The 17,864-nt window shown below is 58.5% G+C and overlaps 1 protein-coding gene across 4 annotated transcripts in view; it reads left to right on the top strand.

Annotated features, from left to right (window-relative positions):
* Window positions 1-17,864, top strand: part of HDAC4 (histone deacetylase 4) — a 226,751-nt gene that overhangs the window by 104,595 nt on the left and 104,292 nt on the right. For all 4 annotated transcript variants that reach the window (XM_030328206.1, XM_030328205.1, XM_030328203.1 and 1 more), the window contains one exon: window positions 10,627-10,871. In XM_030328206.1, coding sequence (XP_030184066.1) covers window positions 10,627-10,871 — 245 coding nt within the window. The remainder of the gene's footprint in view (window positions 1-10,626; window positions 10,872-17,864) is intronic.

The following is a 17,864-nucleotide window of genomic DNA, read 5'->3' as shown; positions in this document are numbered from 1 at the left end:
TGTTTTGATTTCTTCTTTGACCCATATTTAGGAAATGTGACTTAAAAAATTAACTTTGTATCACAGAAAATGTTAGATCCATTCCAACGTGCAGAAAATACTAGAAGGATCCTGCTGTTCCCATCAGCCAGCAGAGGCAGTGCCCGGTCACGCCCAGCTGTGTGTTATCTGCGTCCTTACTCACTCACCACCTCTACCTTCATGAGCATTTTGAATTAAATCCCACTCACTGTATCACCTCGTCTGCAGCTACACCAGTGTCTGTGTCTGTAAGCGCTAAGAACTCTGTTTTAAACCTAAGGACGATGCCGTGTTCGTATTCAGACAAGATTAACAATGACCTAATTTTATCATATATTCACCCAGTGTTTATATTGTCTCTGGTGGTGGTTAATATATACATATTTAGTTTATCGTTTGCCTCGGGGTCCACTTGACATGCACACGGTGATTGGTATGTCTCATAAAGTCTCCCTCCCACTCATCCATACATTCTCCTCCCGGCCTGTTTTACTTGTTTGTTTTGACCCTTGAAGTTCATCTTTGAAGACGCTCAGTTGTGTGTCTTGTGGACTTTTCCTGTGTTTTAAATCCTGCTTGATTTCACCCATCTCCCGTCTTATCATTTAAGATGGACCGCTGTCGTCTGTGTTTCCTGTAAATTAGCACTTAGATCGAGGGGTTTGGTCAGATTTAAGTGTGATTCTTTCTGGCAAGACTTTATAGTTGCAGTGTGCACCTGCATCGGGAGGTGCCCAGCTCTGCAAGTGTGTGTGTGTGTGTGTGTGTGTGTGTGTGTGTGTGTGTGTGTGTGGTTAACAGCCATATTTCTTTTTTCTCCTTAAAATTCTTTTTGATCGATCTCGGACCCCCACTGCTTTGGAAGTTAAGTGGGAAACATTACTGTTACGAAGGCAGAATGTCTGAAGTCAGTATTTTCTGCCCCAAGCGTCTAGAACACTGGTAACTCTTGCCACGCCTGCATACCTGCCTCTTGCCCAGTGTTTTCGTGGCCTTTTAGTTTAGGTGGTCTTGTTCCTACTTTGCGTAGACAGTGTTTGTTTGGACTCCCCTTCTTCACATTCGTGTACGTTTCTCTGCTCACCTTCTCCCCTACCGAAGGCTTGATGGCGAGTTCCTAAACTCTCATTTTTCTTCTGACACGTGTCCGTGTGCATTCTGTGCTCGTTCTTGAAAGACGGGTCCCGGAGCACAGAATTCCAGCTTGGCCATTGCCTTCTCTCGGCACTCGGGGACCCATCGCCCTGGCCGTTACCCCATTTCCCCTGTAGAACAACCACGCTTTGATTTCAAGGTCTTTGGAACTTTTTCTTCAGTATCTGCAGTTCCAGATACTTATTTGACTCTTGACTTATTTTTTGTTTTCTCCTGCTCGGTGTGCTCTCTGTGTCTGCAGATTGAAGTCTTCCGGCAACTCTGACCCTAGCGGAGGCTCGCGGTTAGGATCGCAGTCTGGAACGGGACATCCAGGACTGAGGCAGGCTCTGGCAGAATCCTGTTTTTAGCAGGCAGACGAGGGGGTAAACCAGGGCCTAAAAGTGAATGCTGCTCCCTTCTTGATTTCTAGAACCCTGCATGGAAATCCCATGCACAAAAATACAATCCAAAGGGTTACCTTTAATACAGTCTGCACAAGACGCATATCTCTCCCTGCCCCACACCAGAGTAAGAAACTTTCCCATATATGGAACCTATAAAAATCCACGAGTACCTCTGTGTACTATATTTATTCTTTTACATTTTGATCTCCGTTGAAAACAAAACAATGCAAAACCAAATCACCTCTTCATGTGCCACAATCCTTTTGATTTTTCAGGCATAAGGTGACTTGCAGTAAATTGTTAATATAAGTTTATTTGTTTGGCATTGCATGTAGACGTCTAAATGAGACACACAGAGATGAGACACCCGCATATGCTCAGCCACACACGAGGCTAAGGCCACTTACGCTGTACGCATTCCCTACAGACTATTTTTAAGTTTTTACATCTGAATCTTTACATGTTAAATCTTGACTTCCACACCTCATCTCCCCTTTACACACACACACACACACACACACACCCACAACACGGTGTTAAATAGAATAATTTTAATGCATTTGAGACCACTTTGGGGGAAAGCAGCATTACATATAAATCAGTATTTTGTTTTTTTGTTTTTTGCTTTTTTTTATAAATCAGTTTTTTGAATGCAGTGGGACTATGCGTGTTCAGTGCTTTGGAATGATATTGTCAACGGGTTCCGCATTCTGACGTTCCACAGCGAGATGGCAGGTTGAACACAGGTGTCCAGTCTTTCTCCCGAAATTCACAAACCCCCCCGCCCCCCGAAAAGACCCAGGTCACAAGCAGAGTTCGCCTGGATGCGACGCGCGGGCGACACGCGGGTGTGGTCTCTAAACACTGCTTCCCACCAGAGGGACCCAGTCCTCCTTGGAGCAGCACCTGATTCCACACAGAGATCAAAAGTGTGCGAGAATTTCCCGGCACACCCGGTCACGGCGGAACGGAGGGCTGCAGCGGGCGTCCGGGCGGCTTCCGGGCCAAACTGAAGGGCCCTCGCTGTTCAGGGAGGGGGGCTGCCGTGCACTCTATTGACCTGGTCTTGAGAAACAAAACCCCTCCTCGTCGCTCACATACGGAGGACGCTGGGGACCAACTCGTTGTTTTCAGAAATTGGCAAATAAAGGAAGAGAATCAGGTGCTTGCCCTGCCTTCCTTCTGGAAACTGTTTGTCAGAGTGGGAAGATGGTCGGGTCGGGGTCCCTCCTCGGTACTGAAATAAGGTAGCGAATCCCTGGACAGGTGCACCTGACCAGGTCACCTCAGCAGCCATCTGGGCAGAAGAGCCACGGATGCGCAGGAGCTCAAGGAACCTCTGTGGGGAGGTGGTCTTGCTGGGAAATCGGGCTCCAGAGCTCACAGGGCACCACGTTCACCTGCAGCCCAGGCGCTGTCCACGACGTCCAGAGCAGAGCATACTCCGAGGGACAGATGGGCAGTGTCTGTAGCCCATAAGTTGGAGGGGGTGCCGGGGTAGGGGGGAAGGGGAAGCCTTTAGAGCAAAAGAATTGAAGGCACGTATCAGCCAATAGAATGTAAGGACCTTCTGTGGGTCTTAATTTGAATACAGTTTAAAAGGCATGTATGGAACACTCCTCAAAACGGGAATGCTTTGAGGCCAATTGATAATATCATGGAAGAGTTGTTCATTTATTTGGGTATATTAATGGGATGTGATTGTGGTTTCAATTTTTTTTTTTTTAATGTTCATTTATTTTTGAGAGACAGAGCACGAGCAGGGGAGGGGCAGAGAGAGAATCCGAAGCAGGCTCCAGGCTCCGAGCTGTCAGCACAGAGCCCGACACGGGGCTCGAACTCACAAACTGCGAGATCATGACCTGAGCTGAAGTCGGACGCTCAACCGACTGAGCCACCCAGGCGCCCCTGATTGTGTTTTTTAAAAGAGTTCATTCAGGGATACTTTCCAAACTACTATAGAAAAAAACGACTTGACAGCCGGTATCCCCCAGTGTAATCCAGAACGGAAGGAGGTGGGGGTCACGCAGAATACACGAGGTTGGCCATTAGTTGGCAGTTGTTGGAACTGAGGGACGGACCCCTGGGACTTGATTCGACTGTCCTCTCCGCCTCTGTGTGCTTCTGAGAATTTCCATAAAAAAGTTTTAAAAACATATTGCAGAGAAACGTCATAGGCCCCAGGCACAGGCGAGTGGAAGAGGGAGCTTCAGCAGCGGCCCGGGAGTCAAGGCCCGTCTGCCAGACCCTCGCCACTCCCCCACCCCCACGGACGCGCCACACACGCCCCTCCTGGGGCAGCGGCCCCCATCTGTGACGGGGCTGGGAAGGGCGGCCAGTCAGACACGCTAGACTCCTGGACGTGCTCCCCACTGTGCTCCGGAGTGAGCCCCCCCCGGGGGTGGCCCGCTGGAGGATTTTTCCTCCGGGAGAACGTAATCCAGAGGCCCTGGCCGGGGGACACCAGCAGGTGGAGGGCGTGGGCACCGTAACAAGAGCAGGGGCATAGCTGCGTTCCCGATGAGCGCCGAGCACGGAGACCCTCACTCAGTACCACGCCAAGGTGGGAAGGCTCCTCCCCAGGAAGTAAGGCCACCCCACGCGGACAGTCTTCTGGGCGAGAGCCCCACTCTGCCGGCAGCCTGCGTGGGAGTCCCTGCCAACACCCGTACTCGGAGCAGCCTGGCGGCCGGGAAGACGAAGGCAAAACAGACAGATGTGGGAGGACCGAGACTGTGCAGGGTTATCGGTGCCGTCCTCCCAGACCAGAGCACGTACCTCGTCCACCACGAGGTGGTCCACCACGATGCTCTTAAGGGGCCATCGTTCTCTGAACGTGGCCGGTGAGTCGTCAGTTAAAAACGTCAGAGCTGAAATGGTGCGAAACCCGATGAAGAGGTGAGAATACGTGTGTAAGGAAGCCTCATAAAATTGAGCACAAGCAAGAAAGAGAGAAAAGCAGAGGATCCTTCGAGATCTACCGAACATAAGAAGTTTCAGAAGCAGAGAGTGCAGAAAGGAAAGCTCCAAGAAGATAACTCAAGGCTGTCCCCGGGGGAGGACAGAGACTGCCTCGCTGACCGGGCCAGCTGAGTGCCCCGCCCTGGCCGGAGGAGAGCCAAGCCCTGTCACCGTGAAATTGCAGAACCCTGGGGACCAGGACAAGACCTGACAAACTTCCAGGGAGAAAAATCTCGTCCCGTCAGAGGATCCGGAATCCGGATGGCTTCAGTTTTCAGTAACCATGTTGGGAACAGGAGGGCCAGACAGTGGTGCTTCTAGGATCCTGAAGGAAGTGAGTTTCTGGCTGGAGTTCTGGAGGTAGCAGTGCATGGAGGGGAGACGACTACGAGCAGAACCTCCCTCCCCAGGCCTTCTCTCGAAGGCACCCTGGGAGCCTGAGATCCTGCAGGACGAGAGGAGGGGACAGAGACGGAGGAGGGCGTCCCCTGGAGGAGGAGGAGGCCGGCCCCCTGATGGCAGCTGCTCAGGGGAGCCTGGGCCACCTGGCCGGGCGGGAACTCTCCGGCTTCTGGGCAGGTGCCTGTGCCTGGGGGACCTGAGCCCGGGAGCCTGCCCCAGACCCTCCTCTGTCGCTGACCTGTCTGGGCCAGGCCCTCCTGCTCCCCTCCCTGCCCCGCCCCCTCGCTCCTCTGCGCGAGGAGCCTTCGCGGTGGCTCGTGGCCGAGGGTGGAGGCTGGCCACCGAGGGCACAGGAGCAGGGACTCTGCATCCGCCCCACCAGGTGCCGCAGTGGGGTGGCCTCTGGCTTCCTGGGGGGGTCTCTCGTGACCTCGTCCCAGACAGACCTCTTTCTGCCAGCTGTCCCGGAAGCCGAAGGCAGACGGGACTCCAGCCTCTTCCCTCTTCCTGGGAGTCTCCGTCACCCTCTTGTGCTCACTGCTGTCAGCCAAAGAATGGGTGTTTGGGGACACGCGCGTGGATGGCATCACCATAAAGAAAAGCAGGGGATGCGTGACCAAGCCAGAATGTTGTGGGGGGTGGGGGGGCGGGCACACGATTCGGGGCGATTCTCTGATTCTTCGTTCACTCTTGCTCTGCCCTGACTACGCGTCCTTCAGCATGCGCGAGGTGTTTCACTCTACATAAGTTACACATTTCCAAGAGTCCCCCCGCCTCCTCCTCCCTCCCCCCGGCACACACAGACAAAATGTCAGAGTCAGAGGAAATCATAGTTACATGCTTGAAATATCTATTATTTTTCCCTGCGTCTGAATGAGTCATTCTTTACTTGAACAGATCCTAAACTTTGGCCGTGTTTTCTAGAGAATAGTGCTCGTCTTTATTTCGCATCTGTATGACGGCGTTTAGCAGAGAGGATCTAACCCACGTAATGGAAAACTACAGTGTCCTTTTTGACGATCGTTTATTTTAAAACATAGAGACTGGCAGATTTTTTTTCGCTTTCCGATGGCGAACTTGTAATTCAGACAGCACAGCCGTGCCGTTTCTTATCGAAACGCTGAATATGGCCTTTGTGCTTCTACTAACGTCATGAGTCCGACTGTATTACTATGTTTCTCAAGGCACAACCTATAAAAGCAATTTTCTACTCCACATAAAATATTCATGAGAATAGAGGCTTTTTTATTTGGATGCTGCATTCTTTAAGTAGAGAAGGTTGTATTGTTTTCTTCGGGGAGCTTTGGGTCAAAAGCTCTGGCAGCTTCTGTGGAGAATGCCTGGCCTGTCGAATGGTTTTTGATACAGAAATAGTGCGAGTCGCATATGAGACACCCGCCAGCAGCTGGAAAGAAGGGGGACAGTGGCCGTGATCCCCCCCCCCACCCCGGCTGCACCAGGCCTGGGACAGCGGGGCTCCGGCCACGTCGCCCACCCGCCGGGCCGCCTGACTGGCCGCGCAGGAGGGATAAGGAGGTGGCATTTCTCTGGAGGCCTCGCCAGGGTCTCCTTGTCCCGCGTCCGTTCCCACACCGGCTCTCGTGTCTACCTGCAGACGCGGTGTTGTTTCCACCGGCAGAAGCCGCTTACGGCGCCGCTGACGTAGGTAATGAGTAGCTCTTCCTTCTGTGTGCCGTGCTCTTAGCCTTCTTTAGCAGAGGAACGGAGTTTTGTGTGAGTTTTGTGTGGTAAAGCGAGCAGTAGGCCCTCCCTGGCTAAGAAGCGGTCGATGCAAAAGGAACGTTGCAGTGAGAACAGCACGCCGTCCCGCGGACACCCGCACGTGTCCCGGCTCTCACCCTCCGCGCCCCGCTCACGGGCCCCCTCCGTCGTGTGCGGGCCCCTCGCCCCCGAGCATCCTCTGACCTCGGCCTTGCGTGTCTGGGGAAGGACTAGCGGGGGCTGCCGGGCAGTGCTCCCTTGGAAGATTCCCTATGCTTCCAGCCTCAGAAGGATCTGGGAAAGGTTTGAGGAAACGAAATGAGCTCCAGCTTGCATGTGGCAGATGTGCACAGCCCGCCTCGGCCCGCTGCTGAGAAGGAACCGTCCAAACAGCCTGGTCCTGCCCCGCGCCCCCACCTGAGCGCTGCTTCCCCTGCGGTGCCCCCCCCCCCCGTGCTTCCCCGTGGCACGCACCCCACTGCCCGCCCTTCTGCGTCTGAGGCCCGGCCTCCCCCGCACTGTCACCCGCTCTGGCCCCGCACGGACGCTCCAGGATTTGCGCGTGAAGACCCTGCCCTCTGAGTGGGGGTTGAGTTTTCCCTCAACCTGCGTCCCCACGCCCCTCCACGTACACCCTGACCTCCGGCCCTTGTTCACACTGTGCCCCCGTGTGGACGAACCACCCCCCCCCCCCAGCCCTGTTACAGGCTGGCCTGGGGGTGTCCCCGCACCCAGCACAGAGCAACAGGGCCCCACACAGCTCCCCAGTAAACGAACGTGTTCGTAGAAAAGTTCAGCCCGCCGTGTTTTTGAAGTTACTAAAAAGCTGCTCTGTGGTCAGCACCTAAAGGGATTGACCGCTAGACATTTCTGATGGTCCCCTGAGCCCCTACGTGAAAAATTGGAGTAAGGAGGGGATCTGCTAAATGAACAAACAGCAGCCGGGTCTTCTGCCCGGCGGCTCAGGGCCGGGCTCGGTGCCACGGAAGATCTCGGGTCCCCAGGCAAGATGGGACCCCTCGCGCATCTTCTAGCGGGGGGCGCACGAAGTGGGGCAGCTGACACCGCGCAGGGCAGCGTGCTGATGTCACACGCTCTCTGTGGCTGTTTACTTAAACCAAAACACTGTCGCTTCGCCAGGCAACCCGGGGCTGCTCTCACCCGGAAAGGGAGTCGAACCTTCTCGCCGCGAGGCTTACGGGCTCAGTGCGTCGGTGCCTGCGTGGGCGTGTGTGACCCTGCAAGACACAGTCAGGTTTATCCTTAGAGAGCAAAGGCTGACTAACCCGGGGAGGCCTGCCCCGTGCTCACCTGTGTCTGCAGCGTAAGAGGCACGTTAGCGGGTCCGCGGACAACAGCCTTCTCGCTGCACCCGTGGCCACACAAGGGTGAAACCGGGTAGCCATCCGCAGTAACGGTGCTTCCGGGAGGCGTCCCGCACGGCCACCCTCGGGAGCGAGGGATCACACACTCCCTTGAGAGAGAAGAGTGGGCGTCGAGTCCTTTAAGGAGCCCAGCGACGCCCTCTTTCCTCCACGTTTGCTCACGGAGCTGTCCTCCCTGCCCTCGTGTGTGTTCCTTAAAAGAGAGTCTGAAGCAAATGGAGGAAGATATTGAGGTTTTTCTACAACTGCTATTTATATGATTTTCCCATTTTTCTATATTTCATAATAAAAATGATCAAGAGAGGCAACTGATAAAATCCAGCCTTTCCCAGCTCCGCGCGGTAGGAATGGGTAGGATAACGCTGCTCCCTGGTCCTCCCGTTCGTGAAAAACAATTTATTTGGGTAGATTTTGCTCACGTAAACAGCAAATAAAACCCTCTTAATATATCAGAGCTTGATACGCCATTAGAAATAATTGGTTGCATACATTTTCACACCTGGAGGGTGCATCTCGCTGATTGGGGGAAACGGAAGATAAACAGTCCACTGGCATTTTATCCTGGCCTTGTCGCGGCCCAAAGGATAGGACAATGGAATACTTTCGAAGAGGGTCGAATACGGAGTGTTTTCCCACCACCCTCTGGGCGGCTCTGTCTCTTCCCCGTGTTCCCTGGGGGTCCAGGGTGAGGCACACCTCAAGGTAAAGCTGGTCCAGGCCCTGGGGCCCCTGTCAGCCCTGCCCCATGGGCCTCGGAGAGCTCCAGGCCCTGGAGCCTGAATGGCCCCGGGTCCCGGGGGTGGAGGAGACCGAGATTTTGTCTAGGAGCCGGACGCCCCGTCCTGGGCAGCATCGAGGGCTCCGCCTATATGTGAGCCGCGCCCTGCAGGCTACACGGCCACGTGTTTGTCCAGGACACTGGGGCTCAGGCCAGGTGACTACAACGAGGGCTTCTGCCAGAGCTGGGCCTCTCCCTCGGCAGTGTTTCCTAGCCTTGCCTCATCAGAACGGCAGGGCTGTGCCCGCGCAGTGACCACAGAAACGCTCCGTCCTGAGGGGCGGTTCCACGAAAGCGCCAGTTTACCGGGAGCTCTGGGCTTGTGTGGTTGCGGGGTGGCGGCTCCCCAAGGAACCAGATGATGGCTGGAATCGGAGGGCCCTGTGGTCTGGGCATCAGGTCCCAGGGCCCGTGGGCGGGCCAGTCAGGAGACCCCGGAACAAGGTCAGGTGCATAACGTGGCCCCACCGGCAGAGGATCCGGCCAGAGGTGGCCCTGATGGTAAGGAACTGGGGTGGCCTGCTTCCGTTGAATTTGAGTTCCCACCTGACTACCGAGCTCCCTGGAGCAGGAGGCCCCGGTCTCCTGCCCCGCGGCCCTGGGTCTGGCGTGTCACTTGAAGAGAGGGGCCCGGAGCGGGTTGAGGGGAGCTCTCTGGAAGGGGTGGGGAGCTCTGGGCCTGTGAGCTGCAGGAGCATGGTGGGGGGGCAGCTGCCCCTGCAGGGGACTGTTCCCCTGCCTGGCCGAGAAGCAGCACTCACGGCCTGTGCTCTTCGGCCTCGAACCTGCCGTAGGAGGAGTCCCCCCGCGGGGTTATGGGGTGATGGCCAGAATTTAAAACTTTGTGCGCGCTTCTCCTGTCTGCAGTTTGGTATTGATCTGTAGGCATCAAGACTGATTTCGCTTCTGTTTCTAATCGGAATCACTTGAGCTCGTTTTCGGCAGTACGTTGGCAGGAGGAAGAAAATCCACTCCTTGGTGGAGCGCAGCGGCCCGCGACCCTGATGCACGTGCCGGGCGGGCGCTCACTCGCTGGCCGCGGACGGGAAACACGTTTTCCGGGAGGGCGCGCGCCTCTCCACGGAAACGCGGGGCTGTCGCGGCCGTCGGTCGGGACCCCGTCAGCGGCGCACGCTCTTCTGCGCTTCGCGCACACAGGCCCTCAGTGGCTCCGCGAGGAGGAAGGAGAAAAGCGCAGGCCGGCTGGCCTCTCCGCGCGCTCGCGGTTTAGCTCTCTTTACAGCCAGCTTCTTTGTCTTTCTCGGGGGACTTTCGGGGACGACGTCAGGGCGGCCGCTGGGCCCCCCCCCCCCCCGGGGGCCTCTCCTTGCGGGGCGCGGGGCGGGGCGTGCGTCTGGCGGGCGCCTGTCGCGGCCTGACCTTCCACTCGCTCTCGCAGTCTCTGCCCTTGACCAGCGGGCGGGACGCCCCGGAGGCCTCCCGAGCCCCGCATTTTGAGCCGGTCTGGCGGGGCGGGGGGGGGGGGGGGGGGGGGGGGGGGGGGGGGGGGGGGGGGGGGGGGGGGCGGGGAGGGGGGGGGCGGGGCGGGGGGGGGGGGGAGGGGGGGGGGGGGCGGGGGGGGGGGGGGGGGGGGGGGGGAGGGGAGGGGGGGGGGGGGGGGGCGGGGGGGGCGGGGCGGGGCGGGGGCGGGGGGCGGGGGGGGGGGGGGGGCGGGGCGGGGCGGGGGGGCGGGGCGGGGGCAGCGTGCTTTAGCCCAGGGGCGCGCCCCCGGGCATCGGGCAGGGGGCGGGGAGGGGCCCGGGGACGCCGTGCCGCGGCAGTGACCGGCGCCTCTGTGCTGTGCTCTCTCCCGCAGTGGATGTGGCCTCCGCGCTGCCGTTGCAGGTCGCGCCCCCGGCGGCGCCCATGGACCTCCGCCTGGACCACCAGTTCGCGCTGCCCGTGGCGGAGCCCACCCTCCGGGAGCAGCAGCTGCAGCAGGAGCTGCTGGCCCTCAAGCAGAAGCAGCAGCTCCAGCGGCAGATCCTCATTGCCGAGTTCCAGAGGCAGCACGAGCAGCTCTCCCGGCAGCACGAGGCCCAGCTGCACGAGCACATCAAAGTAAGTGGGGCGGCGGGGCGCGCGCGCGCCAGCCGGGCGCCGCGATGCCGCACAGGACGCGCCTTCCTGTGCTTGACCCCAGCCGGCCGGAGGCCCGCCGGTCGGGCCAACTGTGGCGCGTGCGGCGCGTCGTGGGAAAGTCACCGAGGCACAGGGCGGGAGCGGGCTTAAGGGACGCGCTTGACGTTTCATTGCATCCCCAAAGATAACGCGTCCCCAAGTAGAAAAATCGCCAGCGAGAAGAAACGCCAGGATCTTGATGGACGAGTGACCACCTCTGGGCGGTGCGTTTGTAAATCCTTTGCGTTTCCGTCTTGGGACTGGTCTTTTGTCAGTTGTCCCCATTGATCCTTTAGAATTGGAAAAATGTGGCGCTATTTTCTCTTCGTTTGCATTTAATAAGAAAAAACCGACAGATTTATTTCCTTACTTGTTTACGGTAGTCAGTCTCTGTAAATATTCATCCTGAGCCCAGGGTTAAAATTAAATACATGGGAAAGAACCACGTGTGAGTAACCGGTAGCAAAGCTGAGCTACATCGTGGACGGATCACTTGTGACAGCTGTGACCATAATGGGCTCCACTGTATTTAGCACCACGGAGAGAAGCACCGTCCGGGAGAGACAAACAGGGCAGATTAAAAGCGAGAGAGAATCTTACCTTTCCCGGTAGCCAGCCTGAAACGAAACAGAAACCCCCAGGTTGTGTAATTCATCTGTTCTGTGTGACAAAACACCCTAACCTCGGCGACTTAAAGCAACAAATGTGCCTTAGCTCATGGTTTCCGTGGTCAGGAATGAGGGGCAGCCCAGCTGGGGGTTGTGACTTGGGGTCCCTCATAAGGCCAGGGCCGTGAGACCCTCTTCCGGGCTCACTCACGTGGGTGTGGACGGGAGGCTCAGGCCTCGTCACCAGCAGAGCCTCCCACGGTGAGCGCCCCGAGAGACCAGAACGCCAGGTCCGAGGTGCAAGCCCCAGTGCCTCCTGCGGCCGTCTGGGAAGTGACGCGGCCCCTGTCCTGCCCTATTCCACTGGTCGCGTGCAGCCCTGGTGCATCCTGGGAGGGGCCCAGACAAGGGGTGAGTAGCAGGAGGCAGGGATCCGGGAGACCGTTGGGAGCCTGGCTACCGGAAGGGGAATGTGAGCGTGTCTTAAGTAACCCCCCGTTTCCAAACTGTTCTTTCAACGTATAATGTGTTAAAGGTTTTGTTTACACGCATCTCGGGACACCATCGTGGACGCTACGCACGGACCGCGTCCCCGTGTGGACCGGCTGCGTTTCCAGCGCTCCGGGGCCACGCGTGGTCCGTGGCTACTGTGCGGGACGGCACAGCTGTGGGGAACTGAGAGCCCTCACCCCGTGCTACCGGATGCCCCCGAGACACCCTTTCCGTGGAGACCCGCACGGCCCGTGGGCGACAGCGCTCAGCCCCGGGCTTGGCTTTGTCAGGCGCCAGCCGGCCCCTGGGCGGTGTGTGCCACGGGGGCCACGCGGAATCGTTGGCGGGTCTGTCTCCTCCTGCTTCCGGCCGGCAGTTTCTTCCGTCGCAGGGTCTCAGCCACCCCTCCCGTACCCGTAGAATACCGTTCGAAGTATCCGTTGAATGGCCGCTGTCGACGGGGTGGGGGAGACGTGACTGTGCCGGGGCCCGTGGCCTCGCTCTCTGTGTACCCGTGCCGGCGGGACCGCGGGGCGAGGCCGCCCAGCGGTGTCACGTGGCTCGGCGGGCCGCATCACAGATGCGTGAGCACCGCCGGAGGCGCGTCGCGAAGGCTGTGTCCTCGGGCCTCGTGGGGCCGCGCCGGGCCGCGGAGCTGCGTGGCAGGCCCGGGGTCTTGGGAGCTGTGACGCGGCTTCGCTTCTGGGAGTTTGGGTTTGCTGTCGCCGCGCCTGCCGCTCTCGCCCTGAGGTGGCCGGCCCCCCGGGGTCAACGCCGGATCAGCCAAGGCCAGACGGTTCCCTGAGCTGTAGGAGTCCCGGCCCCGTCGTCTGGACTGTAGCATTCTAGGCGACCTGGGGGTCCCGCGGAGCGGAGGGGTCGCTGCGCTCCGTGCCCTCGGCCACCCGCAGCCGCCGTGACGGCCGCTTCTGACAGGTGTCCTCGGGTGTGCGTTTCGGGGGCCCACGGAGCAGGCGCCCTGCCCCTGGCTGACCCCACGCGTGCGCCTGCTGGTGGCCGCTGTTCTGCGTGGTGGGTGGGCGAGCGGCGGGGTCTGGGTGCGGCGACGTGCCCCTGGGGTCCAGGTCTGTGAGGGCGGCGTCGGGAAGCGGTCGCTTGCCAGCGGGAAGTCACGAGTTGCCGCTCTTCCCGGTGACCGCCTGCGGCCCGTAGGGTGGTCTTCCGCGGCGTGGCGGGAAATGACAAGAGCCCCTCAGCGGGCCGTTTTGTCCTGTCCGTGAGGCCAGAGCCTCCCCTTCCTGGGAGTCCCAAAGGCAGACTCTTGGCTGTCCTGTGTCCGGCACGCGCCTCCAGCCCCGCCAAGCCCGGGTCCCCCCCCCCCCGCTCTGTGGCGGCCTGGGCTCGGCCACCTGCGTTGTCACCCCGTCTTGGCATCTGGCGGGTCACTAGTCTGCCTTCCCCCGTCCTTCCAGGCGGGTCCCCTCGTACCTGGAGGCCGGTGGGCCCCGTCGCTGCCCCTCGCCTTTCGAGGCCAGAGCGCCGTGTGCCCCGGAAGGTCCTCTGTCCCCCGGTGACGCGGTTTGCGGCCCCGATCTGCTGCCCTGCAGGCCGCGCCCGGCGCCTGGCTGGGGAAGGAGCTCGGGAGCCGCGTCTACCCTGCCCCCCCGGGGCCCTGCGTGCACGTGACGGCGACCTGCGCTGCCCGCGGACCAGCAGGGGTGGCCTTCTGCGCCCGCGACGCCGAGGAAGACCACGTGTCAGCTGAATTTGTAGCTGTGGCCGGAAGATGAGAAACCGAGAATAACAAGCGGCTGAGAAGAAACGAGGCCCGTGCGGGAGAGGGGTCGTCGGGAAGCAGGAGGAAGCAAGAGACGGGAACTCCGAGACCCGTCGGTGCTGTCACCTTGGGGCGGGACTGGGCTGCCCGCCTGCCTGGGGCCTCCGCCTCCGGAGGTCTGGCTTCCCTTCCCTGACCCCCTGTCCCCACCTGGGGCTCTAGGGCTTTGTGTCACTGCTTTGGAGGTGGAGGAGTCTCCCTCCTGAGTCCTCACGTCGGCGCCCGCGAGCTCCAGAGCAGCTACCACAGAGCCTGCGCGGGACCCCCCCCCCCCACCCCCGGTGTCGCAGAGCCTGTGCGGGGACCCCCCCCCCCCCCCCCCCCCCGTCCTGGTGTCAGAGAGTCTGTGCCGGGACCCCCTCGTGCCACATAACCTATGCATTGACACGCCCCCTGGTTCCACAGAGTCTGTGCGGGGACCTCCCCCCCCAGTGCCACATAATCTGTGCCGACCACCCCCCCCCCCCCCCGGGGTGCCACATAGTCTGTGCAGGGACCCATGGCCATCAGGCTGCTTCATATGCCAGGTGTGCCCCTGAGAACTCTCCTCACCCACAGGGCCAGATGCTCTGAGAGGTGCCGGGAGCCCCCCAGACATGGCTCTCACAGACACGACCCCCCATAGACGTGGCTCTCATAGATGTGGGACCCCCCCCCACAGATGTGGCCCCCACAAATGTCAGGTGTGGCTGTCACACATGTGCCTCCCCATAGATGTGGCCCCCACAGATGTGGCTCTCACAGACACGGCCTCCACAGACATGGCGGTTCAGACGTGGTCTCCCCACAGATGTGGCCTTTATAGGCGTGGCTCTCGTAAACGTCCCCCATACGGATGTGGCCCCCAAAGACACGGCTCTCATAGATGTGGGTCCCCCACAGATGTGGCTGTCACACACGTGGGCCCCCTCCATAGATGTGCCCCCCCTACAGACGTAGCTCTCGCAAAGAGACGCGGCCCCCCCAAATGCGGTTCTCACAGATGTGCTCCCCCACAGACGTGGCTCTCATAGATGTGGCCTCTATAGACATGCCTGTCACAAATGTGCACTCCGCCCCCCCCCCCCCCATACATGTGACCTCCATAGTGTGGCTCTCAAAAATGTGATTGCCACAGGGCTCCTGGGTGGCTCAGTCGGTTAAGTGTCTGACTTCAGCTCAGGTCATGATCTCACAGCTCGTGAGTTCGAGCCCCATGTCGGCCTCTGTGCCGACAGCTCAGAGCCTGGAGCCTGCTTTGGATTTTGTGTCTCCCTCTCTCTCTCTCTCTCTCTCTGCCCCTCTCCTGCTTATGATTTTTCACACTCTCAAAAATAAATAAACATTAAAAAAATTTTTTTCAAATTTGGCCCCCCACAGATGTGGCTCTAAAAGATGTTCACCCCCCTTAGATGTGGCCTCCACATAAATGTGGTTTTCACAAATGTGCCCCCCCCCCGCCATAGACATGGCTCTCACAGATGTGGGCCTCCCTGTGGCTCTCACAGACACGGCCCCCATGGACGTGGCTGTCACAAATGTGGGCCCCCTCCATAGATGTGGCCCCCACAGATGTGGTTGTCACTAATGTGCCACCCCACAAATGTGGCTCTCACAGACATGGCCTCCGCAGACATGGCAGTTCAAATGTGGTCCCCTCATAGATGTGGCCTTCATACATGTGGCTCTCATAAATGTGCCCCCCTCGCAGACGGGGCTTTCACAAATGTGAGCCCCCCCATATATGTGACCCCCACAGACTTGGCTCTCACAGATGTCGCCCCCCCCCATAGATGTGGCCCCCCACAGATGTGGCTTTCACAAACCTGCCCCCCCCCCCCCCCACAAACGTGGCTCTCACAAATGTGGCTCTGGGCCCGGTTCTCAAAAGCACAGGGAGAATCTCAAGTTTATATGTTCTCTGCATTTTAATCATGTGTTTTATTTTTTTAGAGATCATAAAAGCTGTTTAACCTCTGTAATTGAATCATCACATCAGTTGGCTTTTATTTGGATGATTTAAACTCTCTTCATGAGCCTTCATATTGTTGGTGACATTCGGCAGTGAAGTTTGTCAGACAGATTTCTTCAACACACAATCTAATTAGTGTCATTAAATCATCAGTGAATTTGAATAGGATTTTATAATTAAAAAGGGAATAATGTTTAAAATGTAACTTAAATTGCTAACTTTGGGCAAATGAGGTTTCGGCCGTCAGCGTAGCACTCTGTACTTGATGCGATTTCTTGCCGGTTGTGGCTGATTCGGGTACCGTGTCCCGTGTCCCCTCCTTCTGTCCTGAACAGTGAGTTCTCCCCGGAAGAGGGTCCCAGGTGAGCGGCATAACCGAGGCAGAGGAGAGAGCGAGCTTCCGTGGGGCCAGTGTTTACGCCCGGAAGATTTTTTTTTTTTTTTTTTTTTTTTTTTTTTTAACGTTCTTATTTATTTTTGAGAGGGAGAGAGACAGAGCACGAGCAGGGGAGGGGCAGCGAGAGAGGGAGACGGAATCCGAAGCAGGCTCCAGGCTCCGAGCTGTCGGCACAGAGCCCGACAAGGGGCTCGAACTCACGGACCGCGAGATCGTGACCTGAGCTGAAGTCAGACGGTCAACCGACTGAGCCCCCCCAGGCGCCCCGTTGGAAGATTCTTAACCATTTCGTCAGCCGGGATCGCATATGTGATGAAAAGACCATTGTCTAGATCCGCCGCTTTGGGGGTTAGTTGCGTTATTTTAATTTGTAAAAATTTTGTCCGAGAAACACACGTTTCCGATGCCTCAAGTTGAAAAGTAGCATCGCGCTAACCAGTAGAGCCGGCCGGCCCCGCCTGCCGCTGGGATTCCCAGGCCTCAGGTTGGTTCTGGTCAGGTGTGCTCCCCATCTCTCCCCGGCCAGCTCTGTCCTTCCGTTGAGGATCCCACGTGGTGAGGTCCCCCTTGCGGAAATGACGTGGCTCTCTTGCCCTCCGTCCCTCAGCACGTGCAGACGCTGCCACCGCGGGCGCCTCCAAGCGCTCAGGCCACGCTCTGATTCGAGAACGATCCCGGGTCTCCGTTCTTGTGTCTGAGGCTGCATACACACCACACAGTGACCACGTGCCCTTGGGCTCAGCTCCTGGCTCTTCCGCCCTTCCCGTTGTTGGCCTCGTTTCCGTGACCCCGATTCAGATCCCGTCCTGCGGCGTGGACGCGTGTGAGTTCTCACTGTGGGCGACCGCTGGTGATCACGCTCACGGAGCCCGACCCTGGTTTTAAGTGTTAACAAAGCGGGCACACGATTTCCACGTCTGAAGGTGTCTGCGGTCCGAATTGGGCACATCTTTAGCTCAAGACCGACGATGGAAATACTCATTTTATGCAGAAAGGACAACGGTTGCATCGTCTAAGCCGGCGCAAGGCCCTTCGTGCTCGAGGGGCGACGGCCGCCATTTCAGAGGGGCTGCAGAGACCGTGTCGTGGGGCGTCTTTGCTTTCGCCCCGTAGCAAACCACCGAAGTCCGGCGTTTGGCACAGCCTCTGTCCGGTTTGCAGAGCGGCGTTGGGGGGGTGCTGCAGGTGTGGGCTTGCTCTCATGCTTCTGTGACCGGCTCTGGCCGGCTGGTGGCCGGCTGACCTGGAATGGCCTCACTCTGTGGCCTGGCGGTTGGCAGGACGTTAGCGGATCATTTGCTGGTCTCGGCGTTCCGAGCTCACAAGAAGACGGCGTGTTTTAAGCCTCTGCCGGAGTCCAAGATGCCGTTGCCTGCTGGCCAGGGCGAGTCTTGAGGCCAAAGTGAGGATTCACCTGGAAATGTACCCCAGGGAACGGATGTGGGGGGCATGAAACGAGTAGGGGCCAGAAATGCCATGATCTTCTTCAGGAGACCCTGCCCCGTTCAGAGGGCGCCGAGCTCCCTGAGTCAGGAGCACCGAGACGAGGAGAAGCGGACAGGGTTGTGGGCCTCCCTGTCTTGGCCGTGGTTCCGGATTCGGCGTGGGTCCCTTCACCGCCATCCGTGGGCAGTGGTATTTTTATAAGCGTATTTTTTCCCCATGTTTTGCACAGACGCTTTTTTGT

Source organism: Lynx canadensis, chromosome C1 (genome assembly GCF_007474595.2).
Source record: "Lynx canadensis isolate LIC74 chromosome C1, mLynCan4.pri.v2, whole genome shotgun sequence".
Taxonomy (NCBI): domain Eukaryota; kingdom Metazoa; phylum Chordata; class Mammalia; order Carnivora; family Felidae; genus Lynx; species Lynx canadensis.
This window is presented reverse-complemented; position numbering and strand designations above follow the sequence as displayed.